This window comes from Danio rerio, chromosome 4 (assembly GCF_049306965.1).
Source record: "Danio rerio strain Tuebingen ecotype United States chromosome 4, GRCz12tu, whole genome shotgun sequence".
In the NCBI taxonomy this organism is placed as follows: Eukaryota; Metazoa; Chordata; class Actinopteri; order Cypriniformes; family Danionidae; genus Danio; species Danio rerio.
This window is the reverse complement of record NC_133179.1, coordinates 70,188,102-70,205,000: the sequence shown is the minus strand read 5'-3', so window position 1 is coordinate 70,205,000 and position 16,899 is coordinate 70,188,102. Positions and strand designations below refer to the sequence as shown.

The following is a 16,899-nucleotide window of genomic DNA, read 5'->3' as shown; positions in this document are numbered from 1 at the left end:
TCAATTGTCTCAGGGTTTTTTTTTTCACTACAGTGACTGAATTTATAAGTTAAATCAACGCAACCATATTTTAGGTAAAGTTGGTTTTATATTCGGATATTCAGACATTCTGCTTAATAATATAATTTTAGAAAAGTATTTCTTGCAAATTCTAATTTGGGAAATCATATTAGCAGCCAATGACAAAGTACAACCATGTTTACAGTCAACTAGACAGTGTTATACTTGCATGCTAACTCTGAATATTCAAATTAGCGTGGTAAACAATATACAGACAGTGAAATGAACGAATATGCGAATATACAACCAACTTTACCTCACTATTTAACCTTGGTATTTGTAGTACAACGTTATATGCGAGCTTACAATTGGCAGTCAATAAGACAAACGCTATAAACACTACACGTTTACTAAAGCCATGGTTAAAATAAGTAAAAGATGTGAATCAGTTTATGCTTGAAACAAACCTTTCTCCAGCCGAGTCAAAGCCAGACTGTAAAAGCCGCAACAGATGCAGAAACACGGCGCAGACTTGCGGCATCATATTAAAGCCATAATAAAAGTCCCGTTCACCGTAGGAAGCCAGTCCAAACTCGGCCCTGGAGTGTTTAGCTCCAACTTGCTTCAACGCACCTGGAGGAACTTTCCAGTATATCTAGCTTGATTAGCTGGTTCAGGTGTGTTCGATTAAGGTTGGAGCTAAACTCTCCAGGACACCGGCACTGCAGGTATTAATACACCACTGGTATGAGGTCTAAAATCAGTTATCAACAGCTCTGTCTGTCTGTCTATCTATCTAATCACATGTTTGTAACATGCAAATATCCAGATAGCAATGTTTACTTACCCACACATGCAGGGATGCACATGGTAAAAATACTATAGTACAGTTAAAGTCAATACTATTAATCTGTTGTGGTAATTTTATAGTTGCTTTGGTAGCCTACAGCAATATAAACAAAGTGACCTAGTAGGCCAACTGTAGTTTTCTTCAGCTTTATACTACAGTACACCAGTTTACTGTAGTAAATTTAAGTGTACCTCAGTATTTATTACAGTTTATCAGTGATCACTATAGTTTGGGCTACAATATGCTGGAGCATTTATTAACAACGCTAAGCAAAAGAAGATATTCTGAAGAATGTTGGCCCTGCTGAAAAATCCAGCCTAAACCAGCTTAGGCTGGTTGGCTGGTTTTAGCTGGTCGACCAGGCTGGTTTTAGAGGGGTTTTGGCCACTTCCAGGCTGGTTTCCAGCCATTTCCAGCTTGGTCTTAGCTGGTCAGGCTGGGAGATGACCAGCTAAAACCAGCTTGACCAGCCTAGCCAAGCTGGAAGTCCAGCCAAAACCAGCTATATCCAGCTTAAACCAGGCTGGTCAAGCTGGTTTTAGCTGGATTTGGCTGGTCATTTTCCAGCCTGACCAGCTAAGACCAGGCTGGAAATAGCTGGAAACCAGCCTGGAAATGGCCAAAACCCCTCTAAAACCAGCCTGGTCGACCAGCTAAAACCAGCCAACCAGCCTAGGCTGGTTTGAGCTGGATTTTTCAGCAGGGGGTAAGAACAGCCATTCGTATCTTCAGGATTTCTGCCTTTGTGCACAAAAGAAACAAACCGGTGTGGAACAAGTGAAGAATAAGTAAACATTTAGGTAAATTTCTAACTATTTATAACTATATATAAACATTAAAGAGATTGTGGGGACTGTGGCTCAGTGGTTAATACTGTCATCTCACTGCAAGAAGGTCGCTGGTTCGAGTCCCAGCTGTGCTAGTTGCCATTTCTGTGTGGAGTTAGCGTGTTTGGATGCATCTGCTTTGTAAAACGTGCCAAACTAGTTGGCGGTTCATTCCGCATTGGCGACTGCTGATAAATGAGAGCCTTAACCTAAGGAAAATAAATGAAGAGACTGTGACATGAGCCCAAAAAGTACAGTGCCGACTGAAAACCAATTCATTTTATCTGTATATCCACACTTAATATCTATATCCAATCCTATTTTATATTTACATCCACTTGTTCATTAAAAGTCAAACATATAATTTGGTGTAGAGTTCAATACTAAGTTTGTCTCCTTTTATTCAGAGTTCACACCTGAAGTGCTTCATATCTTTTTCTTTCCTAAAACAATAATCTGAATCACGTATATGAACGACACACATTTCCAAACGAATAGATTCATACACACATATTTTCTGGTGCCATTTCAAATGGCCAAGCCAGTTACACTGTAACAGAACCCACAAACCATGACTAAAAACAGGGTGATTTTTCAGTATCTGTAATAGCACTAGTTAAAACTAATGGAATAGCTCATCCAATAATTAACATTTACTCATTTATTTACACTCAAGTGGTTCCGAATATTCAATTCAGCTTTATTTGTATAGCGCTTTTACAATGTAGATTGTGTCAAAGCAGCTTCACATAAATGGTCATAGTAACTAGAACAGTGTGGTTCAGGTTTTAGTGTTTAAGTTCAGTTCAGTTCTGTTTAGCTCAGTTCAGTGTGATTTAATCATTACTGAGAGTTCAAACACTGAAGAGCCAATTCACAACAGGAAGCTGCTTTTGTTTGATGAATAGCACTCTCTATGGTACAGAAAGTGTAAATAGGACTTCCTTTGGGTTAAATCAGTGTTTCTCAACCACGTTCCTGGAGGACCACCAGCACTGCATGTTTTGGAGGTCTCTTTAGTCGGTCACACCCATTACAGGTCTTTCAGTCTCTGCTAATGAGCTGATGATCTGAATCAGGTGTGTGTGGGTAAGGAGACATGGGAAATGTGCCGAGCTGGTGGTCCTCCAGGAACGTGGTTGAGAAACACTGGGTTAAATGAAGTCTGTTTTCACATTAATGTGGTGTCAACCACTGTAGTGCGCAGGTATGACCTGCTATAGACGCTCAAGGCAGCATCCACAGCGGAGTCCTTTTAGTGTTTACGTTTCTGAATACATTTTTAATGAACATTTGCATACATGACAAAAACATATATCATCTGCATTTGACTGATAGGGGCATAATTAGTCTTCAGGGCCGGATTAACGTAAAGGCTAGGTAGGGCTGAAGCCCCAAGGCCCATGGAAGAAGTGGGCTCTTGATTGGATAAAGAATTAATTTGCGCTATGACGCGGGAAACGCCTCTTTGCGTTATGCTTTCTCTTATCGGTAATGTGAAGTATTCCTTTCGGGTCGCTACTGTTCAAAAAGAGTGACGCCGGTGCTAAACTGGGGCTCAAAGTGACTGTAGTCCAATCAGAATATTGAATAGCCCTGTTTTAGTCACTCGTAAGGGTGATCAGATGTCCCAATTTTCCCAGGACAGTCCCTTATTTTGGCACTACCGCGAGAACCGACCAGTCAGGTAGGCTAACCGTGCTCGTCGTAGAGCAAAAAACAAAATTCAAACCGTCTTCATCATTGATACACTTGTACATGTAGTAACAGACGCTGGGAATTGTGCTGAATGGAATTGCGCGCACCCGCACAATCCTTTTATCACACAATATAACCGAGATTATGTGCGAATGAATCAAATAGCCTACACGAGCAGTTATCAAAATATCTATCGTTGCAAAGTATCGATCTCAAGTATACACTCGGTTATGATTTATGCTGTGTTCACACCAGACACGGAACGTGCGGATAAATCGCGCTATTCGCGCGTCAAATTTACTTCAGAACAGACGCGGATTCACGTGATGGGCAGGGCTTTTGTCTTCCTGGTGACTGTAGCTTCGTTAAAGGCTAACATGGATTTTATGAAGAAAATAACAGTGTTTATGTACTTTATGAAGGCTGAAAAACAGCGTTTCAGAGGTGCATCCAGCTCTGTGAGCTCATAAACTCCTCCAGAAACTGAACCTGGATCACGGAGGCTTTCAACGGTGCTTCTGACTGAGCCAAGCCCAGTTTGATGTCTTGTTGTCTGTGTCGCCTGGAGGATTTCCCCCAGGACACCATCAACTGGTTCTACGTCACAATCACGCCCCCACAAGAGCAAGCTTCTGATTGGTTAATGCGGCACGAATGTCCACTGAAGTTCAGATTTTCGAATTCGAGAGATTCGCATGAAACGCTCATTAAACGCGTCAGACGCGCAAAACGCTTAATTCGCCTCGCGCTATTCGCACCACGCCATTCGCGTCATTCTCTCCGCCCCATTCGTGCGTATCGCGCCGCAGGATGTCTATTCCCGCGTTTGCATTGACTTAACATGTAAATCACTTGCGCTTGACGCGCGTTCCGCGTCTGGAGTGAACGCAGCATTACAGCAAGTCTTACTGAACCAGTTAAAAGGCAAACTTTCTATGAATGTTTACTTTGCCCCTTTTATGAAAACGACAGTAATAATATGGAGCAATGAAATATTGGACCTGACTTTCATCAGACAATATATCTGATGCAATAAATACATAAATAAATAAATAAATTAAATTAAAGAAACACTGTAACTCAGAAGACCACAATAAGCTATTAGATATTAGAAGCATGGATATTAAAGATATCATATCATTATAGGGATTTATGGTCAGCTAAAGTTGTAAATTAGATAATATTAATTAGAATAATATTATTAATAATAACAACAATTTATATATGTATACTTTTGTGGGGTTAAAAAAATTTGAAGGGGGGCCTTGGATTTTCTATAGCCCCAGGGCCCAATGTGCTCTTAATCCGGCCCTGTTAGTCTTATATAGCCTAGTGGACCACGCGTGTGCACAGAGTAAAGGCTGATTTATACTTCTGCGTCAAACGCCGGCGTATGCTACGGCGCTGGCGCATAGCCCTTCGCCGTGGCCGTCACTGATGTGCACCTCTCAAAAAATGTAACTACACGTCGCAGCAACGCGTAGCGCAAGCTCTGTGATTGGTCGGCTTGGTAGCGCTGACGAGTCTGGGCGGGACCGAGAGCCGCGTGAATGGCGCGAACCCAATGTAGCGACTGTTTACAAGTGTGGAGTACCGTGAAGGAGCTCCGGATGGAAAGTTTTGTTTTGTGTTTACCTCATAGTTAAAGTTGTTGCACGTCCGCCGGTTCCTGCCTCAAAATGAGCGAGTTTGAGCCACTTGTACATCCCGGAAATGTTCAGGAAAAGCAAACCAGCAGCGAAGAAACTCGACACAGAGGAACATTTACACCTCACTGCCAACTAGCGTTTCGGAAGTGTTAATGCAGACCAACAGAGACAGCGCGGAAGTATAAATGCACAGCCATGAGCGTTGCATGCACCATGGGTTACGCCTGTCACTTGACGCAGAAGTATAAACCAGGCTTAACTGTGCTACAAATGGCTTTTGGGTTTGAATCCCGACTTGTAAAAACACTCCGAAATTATGATTTTATGTGTTTTAATAATGTTACTCTTATGGTGAAGTCTAGATGAGATACAGCTGCGAACACGGCATCAATATAGCATAATTTGACACAATTTTCATTAACTTCCAGCCACGACTGTATCTGATCTAGCAACAACCCTGTTTTATGACCAAAACAAGACCTATTTATTCGCAAAGTGTTCGTTCAGATGTCAGACCAATGTTAAAACGAAACGCGTTAGAAGAACTGAGCATTTAAAACCCAACATCTATAGCTGCATCACACTGGGTTCGAACCCATTATCTCTGCATGCTAGTCTGAACTCTCACTAGTCCACTAAATCAGTTGAAACCCCTTCTCTACAACATGGGGTTTAATACCACATGTTGCGTAACTGTTACTATAGAGTGGGGTTTCGAAGCTTTGACGCATTTGATTCAACTGTTGAATGAGAGAGCAGTTCAGAGTAAAACACAAAGTAGGAAACCCTCAGTAATGTCAGCCAGGAAATACTTGACTTCGCAATGAGCGTCAGCTCGAGTGTGGCTTTAATAGTCCAGATAATGGGGAACAGGCGAGTGTGTAATCAGTGCAGGAGATTGTGGGTAATGTAGTTCTACTTTGGTAGCAAATGCACAAGTGTGAATATTTGGAGAGGAGTAATAAATAAAAGAGTTTAAAGTGAATTTAATGCTTTACCATCAGAGTGAAGCAAAACATATCGTCTTGTTTTCAGAAATAATTGCCTAAAATGAAGCGAGTTTTGCTATAAAACACGCAAAATAATCTGCCAATGGGGTAAGAAAAGGAAAAACAAGATTATTTATCTTTCTTATTTTTGGACTTTTCTCCGGTGTGAATTTTCATGTGGATCGTCAGGCCTCCTTTTTGACTGAAACTCGCTCCACACTCTTGGCAGGTGAACTTGTTGGCTTCAGTGTGAACTCTCATGTGGACATTGAGGTTCGGTTGTGTTCTGAAGCTGGCTCCGCACTCTTGGCAGCTGAAAGGCTTTTCTCCGGTGTGAATGCTCATGTGGACTCGAACGCTCCCTAGTTGACTGAAACTCTTCCCGCACTCCTGGCAGGTAAACCGCTTCTCTCCTGTGTGAGTTCTCATGTGGACTTTAAGGTTCTGCGAGTGAGAAAACCCCTTTCCGCACTCGTGACAGGGAAACGGTTTTTCTCTGGTGTGAACTCTTATGTGGGCCTTAAGGTTATGGATTTGAGAAAAACTTTTCCCACATTGTTGGCACGTGAACGGTTTCTCTCCAGTGTGAACTCGGGTGTGGCTTTGGAGGTGCGCTTTCAGATTGAAACTCATCCCGCACTGTTGGCAGCTGAAAGGTTTTTCTCCGGTGTGAACTCTCACGTGCTGCTCAAACAATCCCCATTCGTTGCATCTCTTTCCGCACAGCTGGCATGTAAAGCAGCCATCTTTAAAGTGAATTTGTACGTGCTTTTTAAAGGTGCTTTTGAGTTTAAAACTCTTTTCACACTGACAACACTTGAAAGCTTCAGTGCCAGTAGATTTCTTCGTTTCAGAAGTTTTCCCACACCGACTGGGGTTACGCCTCTCTCCACAGTGAAGACTCACATGAGTATTAAAGGTTTCTTTGTGTGGGAAACTCTTTCCACATTGATCGCACACAAACGGCTTCAGGTCTAAAGTAAAAAAAGACAAAAGAAGTTAGAAGTTAATACAAAAACAACAAACATCCCAAACGCTTCGAGAAATCGAAACGAACAACGATGTGAGGAGAGTTTTGCTTCTTGAAGGTTTTTCTGTAAGGGCCACAATATATTTTTTTTCTAGAAATAAGGACTGGGTCAGTTATATTGGCCAGAGTGACGACCAGTAACATTGTAGAGATTTGTTTATTCTAATTGTCCCTTAGCTAAGCCCCGCCCTCTTTAGCTACTGTTATAACGCCATTGACCCATAACAATGTACAGTACCTATTACTGTCAGTATGTTTGTGAGCTCTTTACACAGTTTCTTTTCTAATTTGCAGTTCAGTGGAAGAAATAGAAATGCAAATCAAAGTATAAATAGCAGAAGTGAACAAATAGATTTTTCCCTAAAACCAAATATTAATCCGACACCCAATATAAAAGCAGACATTAACCTGGTATAGCTTCATCACCAATGACTAAATCTCCAAAAGACCGATGAAAACATTGGTGAATTGTGGCTCTGACATGGACATGAGGCTTATATATTACTGAAAAACCTCTGCAGGTGAAGTATATTGATCGCAGGTGCCCAGTTTATGCGCATTAAAAAGTCATGTCAAGAGATCATGTGATGATAAAAGTGCGTGTAAATGGATCTGAAATGTCGTTTGCGTCATTGTAAAATGCCTTAACCATTTTAGTATTAGTGTTATTATATTATTAATGACATCCAGAGCTGTCAAGAGCGTCTTTGTTCCGCATCTCACACCTTTAAACGCCACTGCGTGTCAGGATTGTCTTCTGAGGCGCAAGTCATTTATTAAATAAAAAAAAAGATTCACGCAGCTTCTCCTACCTTGGTATATTCCGTTTTTACTGTTGATGTTTGGCACCAGATTATCAGGAAGTGTCGATTTTGTTCGCTTTGACTTATTGAATGGAAGGCTGCTTTATTTGCATATCTTTTATGTGATAATCCAGTTTTTGCGCATAAAGTTAATCATCATTTTTGGATGGAAACATAGCTAGTGTTTCTCTTTTCCTACTGTTTGGCCATTTTTGATAGACTCGTGAATGTACTTTATGATGAAAGTACCATCGAAGCCTATGGAATGCAAGCCTACCACCAGGGGCGTTGCTATACCCCAGTAAAAAATTGACGGTGCCTTAGTAAATGCTTTGAGATACTATTTACTTTATATGCAAGTGTATTTATTGAGAGTAGCGTTGTAACAATATACCGGTATGACGGTCTACCACGATTTGAACGTGCACGATTATCATACCATGAACAATTGCATATCAACGGTTTTAACATAAGATTTAAAAAATCACTTGCGCAACGTTTTTTTCCGCTTGGCGGGTCACGCTCTGAACTTGCGCACCTACACTCCCGTGCACATGCAGCAGAGATAATGGCAGAGCCGGAGGCTTTTTCGTCTGACCTCCATCCCCCGCCGAAAAAAAAAGTTAAAATCTGTAGCATGGGAGTACTTCGGATACAAAAATCATGAATGAGGGATTGTTTTAGAGGACGGCTATCCGATTTGTAAAAAATGTGGGCGCAGAGTAGCCGCAGAAGGAGGCAATACATCAAACATGTTCGCTCACATTCGCGAACACCATCCCTCCGTGCAGATAAAGGTAAGATAAGTGTATATTTTCCATGACGCAGTGCGTGTACAGTATAACGCCTGTTTCACACTGCTTCTCAAGCTAACTTATATGAGAAGTGTCTACAGTCAGAAGACAATCGCCTGTGATATCATGTCATTTGTTTTTTGATTATCAAGTTGCTGTAGACCTAGTTATAATAATATTTATATAATATAGTTATAATGATATTTATACATGATTAAACCAGTGTTACTTTCTCCGCTTCAGTAATGTCCAGCGGCAGAATAACAGCTTGTTAATTCATGCTCGTGCAGATGATGAGACGGACAAAAGTAATCAATGCATGCCATTCTTTTACTTATTTTCGTGTTTTCAGATTCACAGTGCAAACAGCTCCCGGTAGGAATAACTCGAGTGAACATAAAACAAAGCCGATTAAAACTTTCTTGCTCTGCTCAGCTGCACAGAACACAGCGAGCTCACATAATCCAGCATGCGTGTCGAACTACACTACCCACAATACACTTCGCTATGGACTACAAATCCCGTAAATATTCTATTGCCCCTCTCCTACAACACTAGTGTGCAACTTAAGCAAACTGATGCTAAAATTGTTTTACATTTGGTTTTGTAGTTCAGGCCTAAATAAATGTTTGCCTGAAAGTGTCTTTGTATCCCTGCCACAAGTGTGCCTTCAGAGAGGATGTTCAGTACAAGTGGACACATTCTCTCACCTCAGCGGTCAAGTTTAAGTCCTGAAAATCTCAACATGCTTACATTTCTTCATCACAACCTAGACTGAAAAATAACAACGCTTTAAATACATGTTTACAGCCATAAACTTGGTATTGCACTTTTGGTCTCCCATTTATCCTGCTTATAAGGAAGGACAGTTTTAAGTTTTAAGTTTAAGACATTTTAGTCTAATCTTAAAAGACCCTGCTTGTTTATTCCTTCTAATTTAATTTAAGAAAATGGGAGATTTTTCAGTTTATTTTTATAAAAGACTTCTATAGTTCTATTAAAATGGTTCTTTCAAAAGTTTGTTGAAATAAAACCTTTGTTCAGTCAGAAAACATGTTCTTATTCTTTTCAGGGTCTTTGCAATGAGAATTACTATTTAATACCGTATACCGCGAAACCGTCAAACCGTGGTATTGTTTTAGACGATTATCATACCGTAAAAAATTCATACCGTTAATTGAGAGTGGTAATCCCTGAATAAAGACGTTATTCTCTATGTGCAACCGAACCAACGCTGGTGAAAGCAATGTAGTTAAATCAAAAAGCAAACTGAGCATAAGCACAGAAAAAACCATACCCGCACACAAAGTTTAAATAGTATGACATTACTTATACTATGCATGGCTCCTGATTGATTTTTTTGTATGAAGCAAAAAGAAAGGATGATAAGTCAGAGAGGTAAGACTTTAAAAAAAAATAAACTTTTTGCCGTGAGGCGGGTCTAACACAACACACAACAGATCTACAATCTTATAATATATAATCTTAAAAACTATATGCTATAAAAAATCTTCAGCTGGGGTGCCGGAAAAAAAAAAACGTAAATAAAGGCCAATAAATTACTGACATTTACCATAAAATAACAGATAGTAAATTACAGAAATTTACTTAAATTTCCGGAAAATTTATGTAATTTACTATCTGTTATTTTACGGTAAATAATAACAGCCATTATTTTGCGTTTTTTTTCCGGCACCCCAGCTGCTGATAACTAATACAATTAATTTGTTGTTTATTAAGAAAAATATTTGTATAACAACAATATTACTGTTATTTACTTATAATTATATATAATCTTTGTTTCATTAAAAAAAAAAAAAAAAAAAATATATATATATATATATATATATATATATATGTAATGTAAATGTAATGTGTATTTATATAGCGCATTTATTGTGTATGGCCATACACCCAAAGCGCTTCACAATCATGAGGGGGGGGTCTCTTCACACCACCACCAGTGTGCAGCATCCACTTGGATGATGCGACGGCTGCCACAGGACAACGGCGCCAGTGCGCTCACCACACACCAGCTACAGGTGGAGTGGAGGGACAGGGATAGAGCCAGTTCGGTGGAGAGGGGATGATTGGGAGGGCATGTTCGTAAGGGCCGATAGAGGGACTTTGGCCAGGACACCAGGGTTACACCCCTGCTCTTTCACGAGAAGTGCCATGGGATTTTTAATGACCACAGAGAGTCAGGACCTCGGTTTAACGTCTCATCCGAAAGACGGCGCCCACTGACAGTGTAGTGTCACCTTCACTTTTTTACTGGGGCATTAGGACTCACACAGACCTCAGGTTGAGCGCCCCATGCTGGCCTCACTAACACCACTTCCAACAGCAACCTAGTGTTCCCTAGTGGTCTCCCATCCAGGTACTGACCAGGCTCAGCCCTGCTTAGCTTCAGTGAGTATATATATATAATGAGCAATATCACACTCGTAGCAGTGCGATATGGCTGTATATTAGCATGGGTGGGAGGCGTGCGTGTAGCCCGTGCTGATATACAGCCATATCGCACTGCTACGAGTGTGATATTGCGTTTATACAACAGTTCAACGGCACAATCATGTAAATAAATAAGAAAATCAAACACGGAGAGTCTAAAAACCGTTTTTTTTTTATTAGGAGCTACTTTCTTCCGCCATTCATTCACATGTGCAGCTGACGTCAGAACAGCAGAAGCCGTTACTAATTCACCAACGTCACTTTAGAGCTAGCGTTTGAATGATTCTCCATCTAAAGTGATGACAAAGCAGCTGATTTTGTTCACTTTAAGATTATAAGGCTGAACAATAACATGAAATGCCATTTGTCTACAGAGATATCTTCTTACAGCGTTACAGGCTACAGTATTTCTCTATTGCAATCGGAATTTCACAATAGCTAAACCCGAAAAAAGCAACACAATCACTACTGGACTGCTGTTGTGTTTTCGATAAGGAAAGCCGCTAAACACATGCGGACTTTCCTTTTTTCAATCTGCCAACACAACACGCATTCCTGATATGTGAGCAAATCGGTATAAATGCAGCACTACAACATACAAAAGTGAGCGATCATCTAACCTGCCAACATGTCTCTGAAAACCCGGGAGACCAGGTAGGAGGGGGTGATCGGGGGTGAATTACACTGTTGAGAACTGGAATAGGATGCAGCGAGTTTTGGGCGGCCGCTTTGTTCGGGTACTGTACCAAAGTTTGCAACCTGGGGGTGTTCACAGCCTATAGCAAAGAGGAAGGTGGGTGAAATTACGGTAGTTTTTTTAGGAAGAGATAGAAACGGGACGGTTGCGGGAGACTGCTCTGAAATACGGGATACTCCCAAGTAAAATAAAAGTGTTGGCAGGTGTGCTTACCAGTTTAATATTGATTTGATCTGCTGTAGTTAGAAATCAGACTGTTATCAGCTTCTAAGCGCAAGGGCTTATTATGCAGTTCTGTCGCCATCTTGTGGATAGAAAGCGTCAACCGTCATTGGTCTAAACCAGGGGTCTCAAACTCAATTTACCTGGGGGCCACAGGAGGCAAAGTCTGGGTGAGGCTGGGCCGCATAAGGGATTTCACAAAAAAAAAGTCCTCAAATGTCATTATTAACAGTTTTAATGATTTCTTCTAAACATGAAGTATCCTGAACATTAATAGAACATTGAGTGAAGATTATGAACAGTTCTTCTGAACATGGCATCTTTTGCCTACTCCTTGCTGCCAGAGACTTGACAGCGCTTCTTCTCACAAATCTGAACCACATTTGGCTTTAGAGCGGAAGCAGTTGAGACCCTCAGTATGGCTTGGGGGAACTCACTCAAAACTTCCATTCCCTCACCCACTGCAGAGTGGATGCGCGCGTACTGAAGAGCGGTGTTATCGCGCGCCTACTGATCAGCTGTGTTGTCGCGCGCGCCTACTGATCAGCTGTGTTGTCGCGCGCGCCTACTGATCAGCTGTGTTGTCGCGCGCGCCTACTGATCAGCTGTGTTGTCGCGCGCGCCTACTGATCAGCTGTGTTGTCGCGCGCGTACTGATCAGCTGTGTTGTCGCGCGCGTACTGATCAGCTGTGTTGTCGCGCGCGTACTGATCAGCTGTGTTGTCGCGCGCGTACTGATCAGCTGTGTTGTCGCGCGCGTACTGATCAGCCGTGTTGTCGCGCGCCTACTGAAGGGCGGGACCGAAGGTGTGCCGCGTCACGGGGGCACTTTTGATCATTTTGGAAGGGCACTTTCTATCCAAGACTAAATAGGGCATGTGCACTGCACAGGTTGAGCCCTATGTGTGCACGTGCCTGCCCTCACCTAAAAAAGGCGTATATATGTATAAATAAAACACCCCCACCCCACTCCAGTCACATCAGTCTGTACCAGTCTGTATCTACCTATAATATATATAAGATGCAGGCTGTAGCTAGGTAGGTGGCAGGCTGCAGATAGGTAGCTAAGTGGCAGGCAGGGGCGGGAACAGCTTACCTTGGTTCTGGCCGGCGCGAGTTCCCTCCTTCCCGCCCGTCACAGCGTCTAACAAAGGGGCGGGGTGCGTGGTGACGTCACCGGCATCCCCGCCCCTTTGTTTACACGGCGGGCGGGGAATGCCAGTGACCGCTGTGTACGGATAGAATCAGCGGAGCAGGGAGCGCTCTCTCTCCCCGCTCCGCTGATTCTGTAAGTGTACAGTGGTCGGCGCGGGCCACAAAATATTGCACTGAGGGCCGCAAATGGCCCGCGGGCTGCAAGTTTGAGACCCCTGGTCTAAACTATGGCCGTCGACCAGCCCTCAGAAATTGTAAATATTTTAAAATAGGCACTATTCTTGCAAATAAACTGCATAGTTGCAATCTAAACAACTACATTCTCGACTAAAACAGCCTCAAAAGTATATTTTGTTGTGTAACAGCAGTAATATTTGTCAAACTGTAGTGTCCGCTTGTTGCTGGCTGTATGTGGGCGGAGTAATACACAAAGGGTAAAGAGGCTGTACGGATGCTCATATTACTTAAATATATCACGGCTATCAACCAATCAAGATTCGAGAACCAGACAGAACTGCTGTATATAAAGATATATATGCACTGTAGATGAAAATAATGTGTCTTTTACGCAACAGATTACATGTTTTGAGAATAAAAACCAACCTGTTTGCTCCTCCAGATCTTCCTGTTTAATTATTACTTCTTCAATCTTCACGTCATCACACTCCTCTTTAACAAGCGCCATCTTTATAACAGTGTTTCACATGAAGATCAGTCACTTCAGCAGGAGCTTTTGGATTTTGGAGACATTTTTCCTGTTAAAAATGAGAATGATTAACTAGTAAATGAAGAGCTAGCTTGACCAAAAATATAAATGCATATAAACATAAACAAACAAATACATTTATAATAACTTAAAAGCTGACAGTCTCCCTTAACCTAAAAAGTTTTTTCTTTTTACTTAGAAGTCATTGGGAACCATAAACTGTCCAGCTTGTCAGGATTTGTTTTTTTTTTCAGCATAAGAAAGAAACAGGCTTGGTTAAATTTCATTTTTGGATAAACTAAATAACAGAAAGAAGAATAAATGCTAATTTAATTTAATGTAATCTCTCTACTTCAGTATTGGGCATTAATGAGGGAGTTGATCTCCTGATTAGACAAAAACTGTAAATTCATTTCATCATACATACTAACATGTAAATTATGTTTAACAACTGAGTTTCAAAGATCTCTGTTTTAGTTTATTGTTTATACAGTGACTGAATTAATAATCAGAATAAACTGATTCACGTTGTAGAGAAAGAGACGCTGTGATTCACAAGGTAAAATCAATAAGAGTTTGATAAAGATTGAGGTAAAGTTCCCCAAATTATTTACCATGGTACTTTAAATATTGGGTCTGAAATCGCATGCAAGCATGACTTAACATTAGCACTATTTATTTGACTGTTAACAATGTTGTACTTTGATAGTTATTTGCTGATAGTATGATTTCCCTGTTTAGAGTTTACATTTGCACATTTTGACTTTCTCCTTAATAATATAACTGTAGAAAAGTATTATTTGCAAAATATAAGTAGTAAAATCATATTAGCAGCAAATGACTATCAAAGTACAACATTCACAGTCAATTAAATAGTGCTAATGTTGTTTTCAAGTCATGCTTGCATGTGAATTCAATACAAATATTCAAAGCATCGTGGTAAACAATATTGGGACCACTGAACGAATGTGCGAAAATAAAACCAACTTTACCTCAATTATTATCCCTTACTAAAATTAACCATGGTTCTACAACAAATAATAAAAACACAATATTGTAGTCAAAACAAAGCAACCGCAAGTTAACTGTGGTTTTGCTAAGTTGCACTACGTCAATTGCGGTCTTATAAATGGTCTTAAAACGTTTAAGACTGTGGACACTACACTTTTGCTATAAGAGCGCCATGGTTATAGGATTTTCATAGCTAAAACCCGCTTAAATGCTTGAATCACAAACCTTTCTCCAGCCGAGTCAGAATAACAACAGAAACGCGGCGCGGACTTATCATGTCATATGAAAATACCAAAATAAAAGTCCCGCTCACAATTATGCCTCCTGTTGACTTAAAAATAACTCGGTCACAATTTTAACAGCAGACAAAAAGAAAAAAAAAACTTACTCCAAATGTTGTGACTTTTTTTCTAAAATGACACTGAAATCAACAATATTCTTTTATTGTTGCCAAAACTTTACATGACAAAACAGGGAATCAATCAACATCGCAAGGCATGCTTATCATTAAAATAAATTTAATTAATTAAAATTGTTACAAATGCAGCAAGGAACAGTATAAAAGACCTTCATCAAAGGATAAAATCAACAATCTTCCATTCTACTTTCATGAAGACTGTACACATTTAGGGTAGATGGTTGTCTTAGAAATCACCTTCAGAGCTTAGTTAGGAGTCTAGCGGTTACATGAGGAAATTTTTATTGTAAAAGGAGATTTTAAACTATTGCTTTTTGGAAAAACATTTAGATGCATCAAAGGTTCATCTAACAGCTAAGCTATAAGACGTACTTCCTTAGATTTTAGCAAGCTTTAATTTTTAATGTATGTATTTCAAATTTTACATTTTTAACAATTATTATTATATTTTATATGTATTATTAATCATGCTGGGATGTGCTTTTAAATATTCTTTATTGTGTGATTGTGTATGTAGGCAACTGCCCTAATTTAGTTGTCCTTTGTGGGATTAATCAATTTGTTAAACTTATGGGTGGAATTTCACCTGCCAACTTTAAAAGCATTTTTACACCAGAAAAACGACTACTATTTGAAAGGTTTAATGAAGGCGCATCATGTACACCATAGGTCTCAAACTCAGTTCCTGGAGGGCCGCAGCTTTGCACAGTCTTGCTCCAACCCTATTCTAACACAGCCGATCCAACTAATCAAGGTGTTGATTAGGTGCATCAGCTGTGTCTGATCAGGGTTTGAGCAAAACTGTGCAGAGCTGCGGCCCTCCAGGAATTGAGTTTGAGACCTATGGTGTGTACAAAATTCTAAGACCACAGGAGGGTTGAACAACCTTCTTACAAAAATAGATTTTTGTAAGAAGACATAAACAAGAATTTTATGTACACACGTTTGTCATTTGTCAAAAATGTGACATGGTCACGCAAATAGGGAACGATCTGCAGGCATTTTCCGGTCACGAATGCAGCACAGCTATGGTGAGTTGATTGTGCCATTTTGAAGTCTTACCATGAGGAGAAGTCTACTCTTCCATCATCGCCTGTCCATGTCGAATTTTGAATGGGACTGAATGGGAAAGCATATGACAGACAGATGGCGACGAGACAATTTTGTCTTCAACAGAGTGTCAAAATCTTGATGGTTTTGTGGGTCTCGTCTATCAAATCTGAGCTTTATTTTGTATTTTCTATTGGATTCGCATCAGGTGATTGGCTGGGCCATTCTACAGATTAATTTTCTTTCTCTAAAAACATTTAAGAGTTTCCTTGGCTGTGATTAGAAACAAAGGGCAAGGAACTACTGAGGGATTTCAGCTGCTGTCTGGGCCTTCACTCCCTTTCTTCATGTGTTCGATACTTTTTCCCGGTGTCATTTCATTTCATTACACATACCTTTGTAAACTAATTAGTTTAGTTTTATTTGCATATCTGGATTTATTTGGATGTTTTCAACATCTGGTGAAAAATTAAAAATCAACAGCACCTTCAGAAATATGTTTTCTGAGAAAAATGGTCACATGTTAAATATTTATTTCCCCCATTG

General features: G+C 40.4%; 2 protein-coding genes across 3 annotated transcripts in view; both read right to left on the bottom strand.

The window, feature by feature from the left end:
- The window catches only part of si:cabz01069013.3, a 7,029-nt gene extending 6,406 nt beyond the window's left edge, over positions 1-623 (bottom strand). Inside the window, 1 exon segment of one of the 2 annotated variants that reach the window (NM_001327921.1) lies at positions 468-623. The gene's annotated coding sequence lies outside the window, so the exon portion shown is untranslated. 2 annotated transcript variants of the gene reach the window in all.
- A 4,854-nt stretch (positions 624-5,477) lies between these two features.
- Positions 5,478-15,138, bottom strand: si:cabz01069015.1. Its single transcript, XM_001332673.10, has 3 exons — positions 15,111-15,138; positions 13,772-13,923; positions 5,478-6,987 (listed from the first exon to the last, which is right to left on the bottom strand). Exons 2-3 carry the CDS (start codon positions 13,851-13,853, stop codon positions 6,143-6,145), a joined length of 927 nt encoding a protein of 308 aa, XP_001332709.1. The 5' UTR covers positions 13,854-13,923; positions 15,111-15,138; the 3' UTR covers positions 5,478-6,142.
- Between the last annotated feature and the right edge of the window lie 1,761 nt (positions 15,139-16,899).